The sequence below is a fragment of the Miscanthus floridulus genome, chromosome 3 (assembly GCF_019320115.1).
Source record: "Miscanthus floridulus cultivar M001 chromosome 3, ASM1932011v1, whole genome shotgun sequence".
Taxonomy (NCBI): Eukaryota; Viridiplantae; Streptophyta; class Magnoliopsida; order Poales; family Poaceae; genus Miscanthus; species Miscanthus floridulus.
Genome location: NC_089582.1, coordinates 23882294 through 23890317, shown reverse-complemented (window position 1 = coordinate 23890317; position 8024 = coordinate 23882294). Strand labels below are relative to the sequence as shown.

Sequence of the window (8024 nt, the reverse complement as noted above, 5' to 3'; positions counted from 1 at the left end):
GCACGGGAGGAGAGGAGCGATGGTGGATAAGGCACGCATGCAGGCGTAGGCAAGTTAGGTTCAGGGTAAAGGCGCGGGGAGGTCGGGTCCAGGTACAGGCGCAGCGCGGGTCAGGGTCTGTCCGTGCGGACGTCCTCGTCCTATCATTATCGGAAGAATTATTATATATTAAAAATAAGAACCAATACATGAAATACAAAATGCAATAAAATAAATTACAAACGAATTTTACAACAGTAGCAGAAACGCAGTTGCGCGATCATTGTTTCTGCACGGGAGACCTGATGCTGATGGCCAAGACGAGTTTCCCTGCAACGACACAGCGCGTGTACACGCCTGCCCAGTCTGACTAAAGTGGACCGACGACCCGGTCCACTGCACCATGTTAAAGGCCCATTTGACTGTAGCATTGTCTCGTTCTGCCGTCTGAGCCGAGCCCAAGTGCCCAACCCGGCCTGCCTCGCCCTTCGGACTAGAGAGACGGTCAGACGGAGACGGAGTTCGAATCCGTTTTCTTCTTCTTGATGACGCTCTTTTTCGTTTGCCAATAAATTGAGATTTAATCCCTGAGCAGCGTTAAAGAGGAAGAGAGAGAAAAAAAAAAGAGGCGCAGAAGCCTGAAGAACCAACTCCCAACCTCCCGCTCCGATCTCGATCTCACCGGCGGTGCCGCTGCCGCCTCCGCCGCCGCGATGATGGATCCAGAGATGCTGCGGCTGGCGCAGGAGCAGATGCGCCGCATGTCCCCGGACGACATCGCCCGGATGCAACAGCAGGTACCGTCGCCCGCGTGTCTGCACATACACAGACCCGATCCCCGTCCCGCGCGTCCCCGATTCGACGCGGCGGGCGGTCCAGCTGTTTCTGTTTCGGGGGTCTAGGTGGATGTGGATCGTGGAAAGCAAACGCCCGGTTAGGTTGGATTGGGTTTTCCTGTTTCTGGTTTAGTACAGGTTGCGCCGAAAACGCATCCGTTATGTGGATGCTGCCGGATGCGCGTAGTATGCTGTCGAGGTTGCATGCACGTTGAATTGAAGTCAATCGAGGAGTGTGGCTGTAATCCCTGGGCTTAGCTGGGTTTGAATTGGTTTGGCTTGATTGACTGGTGACGCCAACGGAATGTTTATTCCTGCTGTCATAGACAGAGCCGCGTGCTGGTGCCTAGATTAAGTGCAGTCGGATCGTCGTTGCTGGGTCTTCTGCTTACTAGTTCAGGTTTATGTGCTTTGCGCTAACTACTTCAGTCTTATGGGTGGTTCAGTGGTTGGGCTTCGTAAATGCTTAGTGTGTGCTTCCTGTTCAGATTGCACATTACGCTTCAGTTTGTGCAGTGTTTCAATGCTCTTTCATCAGTATAGGCTAGGTCAGCACCCTTTAGTACAGAGGTCTAGTGCATGTAATGATTCAGGGAGCATTTCAGATTGCCTGTCCACTCTCATTTTTGAGGCGCCCAGCATGTTTTCCCCTTGCCCTTCTTCACTTAAATGTTGTCTGTTACATCCTGAGGAAGTGTGCATAGATGGCAAGAGATTGACAAAGCCCTTGTTGCTACTTGGATAACTGCAGCTGATGTCTAACCCTAACCTCATGAGGATGGCGTCCGAGAGTATGAAGAACATGAAGCCTGAGGACTTAAGGCGGGCTGCGGAGCAACTGAACCAAACAAGACCGGAGGATATGTGTGATATGACCGAGAAAATCGCCAACACTACTCCCGAGGAGTTTGCTGCTATGAAGGCGCAAGCAGACGCTCAAATGTCGTATGCGATATCTGGTGCCAAGATGTTAAAGAAGCAGGTTAGTGGAAAAAACTGTGCATATCATTTTGTTACTGTTATTTGTTCGTTATGATTAGTAAGCAAGCTGATCTGTTGTGATGAATCTCCATGATTCATATTGTATGTATTTGTAGAATATGCTAGTACTTCTGTTGCTGTCGGTGCTTTCATTTTGGCTCACACAGAACAATCTTTCATTGCTCCGAACAGTCCTCCAAAAAAAAATTAAAAGAAGAAAAATTCACATAGAAAATGCACTATGTTAACTGAATTTGTGAGTGTTATTTGGAGGCCTAGTGCAAGCGGTAGAGTCTTACCGCCTGTGACCGGAAGGTCCCGGGTTCGAGTCGCGGTCTCCTCGCATTGCACAGGCGAGGGTAAGGCTTGCCACTGACACCCTTCCCCAGACCCTGCACAGAGCAGGAGCTCTCTGCACTAGGTACGCCCCCCTTTATTTGGACTGGATACACCTGTCTTTGAAACAATATTTCTGCACTATGTTAACTGAATTCGTGAGTGTTATTTGGATTGGATACACCTGTCTTTGAAACAATATTTATCTTCAGTTTTTAATATAAAAATGAAGGTAAGACCCACATGTTAGTCTTTGTTTGGATCCAAATTGTCATGGCATGGGCTAGACACGGTCATGTCTATTGCTAGTTGGAAGGACATGTTTTAAACTATGTGTTGTGCACTTGCTTGAGTGTTGGGGGATGTGTGTTTCCTAGATTTGGACATTAATGATGAAAGTTGAACAACATGTCTCTGTAGAACTTAAGAAATTAAACCACACAAAGGATACGCTTGACCTTTTCCTTATGTTAATCTTGATATACTTATATTTTTTGTGCTGATTATCTTGTACACTAGATGAATGTATCTTTATTTGTTTATTTTTTGCTGACTTGTTGCATTTTTGCACCTATGGAGTTTATATCAATGATCTTGTCGCTATCAAGAGCCTGCATCAAACAATTAATGCAGTTAATTTGATATAGGGTTTTCCAGGTTTCTATATATATGTTGCCAATTTCCATTGTCTCACCCTTCTGATTTTTATTGACTTTAGGGAAATGAACTTCATAACCAGGGACAGTATTCAGATGCTGCTAGCAAATACAAACTTGTGAGTTTTGAACATAAAATATTCCATTAAAATAATGTTGATATACTTTTCAGATGACCTGAAAGTTAAACTATATGTACTGTTATTGATCAGGCCAAGGATAACTTAAAAAGCATACCATCATCCACGGCGCATACTCTGCAGTTGCAATGTACCCTTAATTTAATGGCTTGTTACTTGAAGACAGGCCAGTATGAGGAATGCATAAGTGAAGGTTCAGAGGTATGCTTAGGTCATGTAGTATCTTACTGCCTTTTCAATTTAACAAATTCTCGGATCTGATACCATTTTATTTCCTAGTACAAGATAGTTTGGCATTCTTGATGAAGTCTTTTTTCTGTCATAGCATACTGTTTTAGTAATAAAATGTTGTCCATCATATCATGGTGTTTTCTCTATCATTCGAATTTCATGACTCTGGTACAAATTTACTGCTTTAGCAAACTTATGCGGTAAAATGTGTGAATTATGTAAAATAAGGTCTTTTTCCTAAGATTACTAACTGAAGGCAAATTAAATCTACTTCAATGTTTTTGACCTGGTAATATGTGTGACTAAACGTCATACCGCTACATATCTTATTGCATGTGATAATTGATAAATTGGATACCTTTGGCTAGAAATTTTTTAGTCTTTTCTGAATTTTTAAAGAAAAAATATGTTGTCTATTGAATCACACAGAGCATTGCGGTTCTTCTATTGATGGCATACTGACTGATCTTCAAATGGATTACAGGTTCTAACTTATGATTCAAACAACGTCAAAGCTTATTATCGGAGGGGTCAGGCGTATAAAGAACTCGGGAAGTTGGAGGTAATGCTTTGATCCTTTTTTGGGGGCATATATTTTTTTTAACCTTTACAATTCCCCTGACTATACATGAAAGAATCCTGAAAATGCATTCAGGCGGCTGTTGCGGACTTGAGTAAAGCCCATGAAATTTCCCCAGAGGATGAAACTATTGCTGAGGTTCTAAGGTAGGTTTCATGTTCTATCACAGTTTGTACCTTATCCCTGATGTAAACAAATGTGTTTAGCAACTTTAATTGACACCACTGTAATATGTTCCATTCATGATGCAGAGATGCTGAAGAAAAACTTGCACGGGAAGGGGGAGGAGTGAGCACACGGAAAGGGGTTGTTATTGAAGAAGTTGTAGAAGATGACGCTTCACAGCCATCAAGCAGTCAAAGAAGTTCTCCTGGGTATATTGTTTCACAACCACCTGAAGTAGCAGGAAATATTGGGCTGTCAGGATCTTCAGAAAGGTCAAGGGATGATCCTGCTTCTATCAGGTAACATGACCCTTTTCTTTTAGTTTATGCTACTTTCAGCTTTTCTCTCTGCATGTTATATGACTTATATCTGAATTGGAGCACTAAATTGTTGATGCGTGCCATTTGATGCTAGCAACACTTCAAATGCCTTCATCTTTTGTTGTTTTGATTAGACATGTTTACATATTCTGTTATGACAACATAGTGTGCCTACATTTTTTTATAACTATATCAACAATCATGCCTTGTTGGATGTTTCAGTTTTTGGTTCACAATTAGTTCTCATTCTTTGCCGCAAAGTGGTAAGCAAAGTGGTAAAATGGTTGCCCATTACTTTCTCTATTGTCAGCTTTCTGGATGGGCCTAACCTATCTATGCAATCTATTCATGCTTAACACAATAATTTCACATCTGATGTAAAAAGCTCAAGCTCTTTAACTATGTTCATGTTACTACGATCTTAAACATAAATCTTTGTGCATGTCCTCTATCCATGAATCCTTTTAATATTTTCTCACAGATGTTTATAGTGTATTGTTTGAATAATGTTAGATATGTTGATTGATAATGTTCTCATCCTGGTGAATTATATTAGGTCATCCAAAAATTATGTGTCCAAGAGCGATCCTGAAGGCTTATCAAAGTTCGGAATTGAAGGAGTGTCACCTGAACTTGTCAAAACTGCCACTGATATGATTGGCACAATGAAACCAGAGGAGCTTCAGAAAATGTTCGAAGTCGCTTCTTCAATGAATGGCACTAGCTCCGTTGGTCCAAATCTGGGACCCAATATGCCAGAAATGTCTCCTGATATGCTTAAGATGGCATCTGACATGATTGGTAATATGTCTCCTGATGAGCTACAGAAAATGATGAGTTTTGCTTCTCAGATGGGTGGGCCTGGTGGTGCCCCCAGGAGATCAGAGAATAGTAACTTTGGACCTTCATCGAGAGCTACAACAAGTATTTCAGCCCGTGGATCATCATCTGAACCTATTTTGGAGAACCCTGACGAACTATCAAATGACCAAAGGATGGGCCAGTCGTCTTCTAGTCTTCCACCTTCTACAGCTGATATGCAAGAAACCATGAGAAATTCTATGAAAGACCCTGCAATGCGGCAGGTAAGAAATGCTCAGCCAAAGGAAATTGTATTTAAAATTATTGCTTTCTGTAACATTATGCCAGGAAAATTGATCCTTGAAGTTCTAACATCTTTTGGGCTCTTTTTTTCCCCCTTATTTAACAGATGCTTACATCCATGATGAAGAACATGAGCCCTGAGATGATGGCAAATATGAGTGAGCAGTTTGGAATGAAGCTGTCAAAGGAGGATGCCGCAAAAGCGCAACAAGCCATGTCATCATTATCTCCAGAGGATTTGGATAGAATGGTAAGAACCTATTCTCAACCGAAGCCTGGTCATGATATTAATCTTACTGCTTCAATCATTAACTGTGTGATTTCCTTTGCATTCAGATGAGATGGATGGAGCGAGCACAGAAAGGGGTAGAAGTCGCAAAGAAGACAAAGAACTGGCTCTTAGGCCGGCGAGGCTTGATCCTCGCTATTGTCATGCTGATCCTAGCCTTCATCCTTCAGAAGCTTGGGTTTATCGGCAGGTGATGGAGTGACCTGGGGGGCTGGCATCAGCATGGAAATAATTGTTCGAATAGCGATACAGAGTTTCCCCCCATGCTAACAACTGCTTGAAAGAACTTAGGGGGGAAAGGCTGAAATACGAGAATTCTTTGTATCTGTATCTGTTTGTAACTCTGTTTATAAGCCACAACATTCATCCTATTTTTACAAGCAAAGGAGTAGAAAGGAATCGAGCCGAAACTGTTGTGATAACCAGCTGACATGTCATATGATATATCCTTGTGGTGTTTTCAGTTTTTGAGTTGCAGTTTTGTTTAAAGCATATATGCAAAGTGAAGTGGAACAAGTACATGCGCAGACAGTGTTCAGTTTAGGGGAGAGTGTCATGTATTTAGCATGTGTATGGATAATTTTGTCCTTTGTCTTTAGGATGGAGTGTCATGTTTGATTGAGAGGGATGCTGTTCACTCGATTTTGGGGGACATGGACATCTTCTCGTATTGAGGGGATATCCCAGGGATTCTTCTGTCCCCAGTCGCCCCTCAACCAAATAATACCATCTGACCACTCTTTGCAGAGTCTTTGTTATAAACATGACCGAACACCGCGCGCACACGCAGTGCATGATGAACTGGGTGCTGCTGAGTAGACGAGTTGCTAATCTTATCTTATACTCTTACAAAGCAAAATCCCACTACCATATGTTTCTGGGATTTCGTGATGCCACGTCATTACCTCCAAGTCACTAAATACAAACACGAAATTACATTCGTAAATCCCATCAGGGGTAACTTCGAACACTAAATTGCATTCGCTGCCAATTGTTCTCCCGAAGAAGCAAAGGTGGTGAGAGTGAAATAGGATCATGCTTTACATCACATTGCATCTGGTCAAAAGAAAAAGCACTGCACTGACTAGCCTGAGTACGGAACATCTCCTAGAATAGACTAAACTGACCACCGAAGAAATTTTCTCATGGTTTAGAAGACAAGTGGCCAGCCATGTGTTGACGAAACTTTCTTAAGTACATCTCTTCCTGTCAATCAAGTGCAGCTAAAGAACCGAAGCGTCTCCACATTAGTACCTCAGGAGACGCCCTCCATCTCCAATGCTGCTGTGTAAATTCAATAACAGTTGGAGTCCTAGGTGTCCTCCCTCCACGCTTCCACCTGCTCATCTTCTCTCCACAATATCCCTTTAGGCCTCCTTTAGGAGACCCAATCCACGGGGGTTTCCCCGCCTTTTTCCTGGGCCAGGCCCCCGCGTGGATTTCGGCCATGGGGAGATGCCCCCTTGCATTTGGAAGCCCATCACCCGGGAGAGGGCGACCCGAGCCCCGTACTTTCCACGGGGCGGCTCGTCCCGCACCCAGGGGTCCGGGCGGCTCTTCCCCGACCCGAGCGAGGGCGACGAAGAGGAAGCACCGCTGCCGCCATCCTCCCGCCACCGCCGCCGCCGTCGTCGCCCCCCATCGCTGCTACTGAGCTCGCCCCCCATCGCCGCCACCACCACCGAGCTCCCCCCCCCCCCCCCCCCCCCCCCCGCCGTCGCCGAGCTCGCCCCCCGCCGGCTTCTTCCTTATCTCCGTCGCCGGCCTCGCGACTACCACCACCACCGTCCGAGCTTAAAGATCTACTCAGGTTAGCTCCAAGAACCCGTCCAAGTTCCTCACCTAGATCTAATTCATATTGAAGTGTGCACGATGGATGCACTAGCCAGATCCGAAGCGCAATACCATTTAAATTGCATACTATTTCTGGATCATCGTTTCTACGTGCAATCTGCAGTTAATAACGAGTAAACGAGGCTAGGCTAGCTAGACTCAAAGTGGAGCTGGATCTGGATCTGTTAAATTATCCTAGAAAAATCAAGGATCTGCCATTTTTTGCTATAATGTACTGGTTGACCAGTGAATGAATGTTGTTCTATTTATTGCTGTAATACCAACAGATTTACCTATAGTTAAAATTAGATATTTGCTTGTCATCTTAGTTTGCTTCATCTACAATTCTCAGTTGACAGATTGTTTTCAGGGTGAAGACAAGAAGTGACCCAGCAAGTTCCACTTCCTTGCTTAGCAGCTTAGGTAGTCTTGTTTGTCTCTGTTACTGATTCCTCTCCCTTGTTCATTTGAGCTGTGATTCCATGAATTTGCTGCTTTGGTTATATGTTTCAATTTTGGTAATATTTGGACGACATCTGGTAATATTTTGATGACATCTGTGAATTATGGTTAA

General features: G+C 43.8%; 1 protein-coding gene across 1 annotated transcript; it reads left to right on the top strand.

Moving 5' to 3' along the window:
* The first annotated feature begins 553 nt into the window (after nt 1–553).
* LOC136541462 (outer envelope protein 61-like) lies at nt 554–6042 on the top strand. Its single transcript, XM_066533357.1, has 10 exons — nt 554–776; nt 1567–1797; nt 2851–2907; nt 3001–3129; nt 3644–3721; nt 3815–3885; nt 3991–4203; nt 4781–5309; nt 5435–5578; nt 5665–6042. The coding sequence occupies exons 1-10, from the start codon at nt 693–695 to the stop codon at nt 5809–5811; spliced, it is 1683 nt and encodes a 560-aa protein (XP_066389454.1). The 5' UTR covers nt 554–692; the 3' UTR covers nt 5812–6042.
* Nucleotides 6043–8024: the final 1982 nt, after the last annotated feature.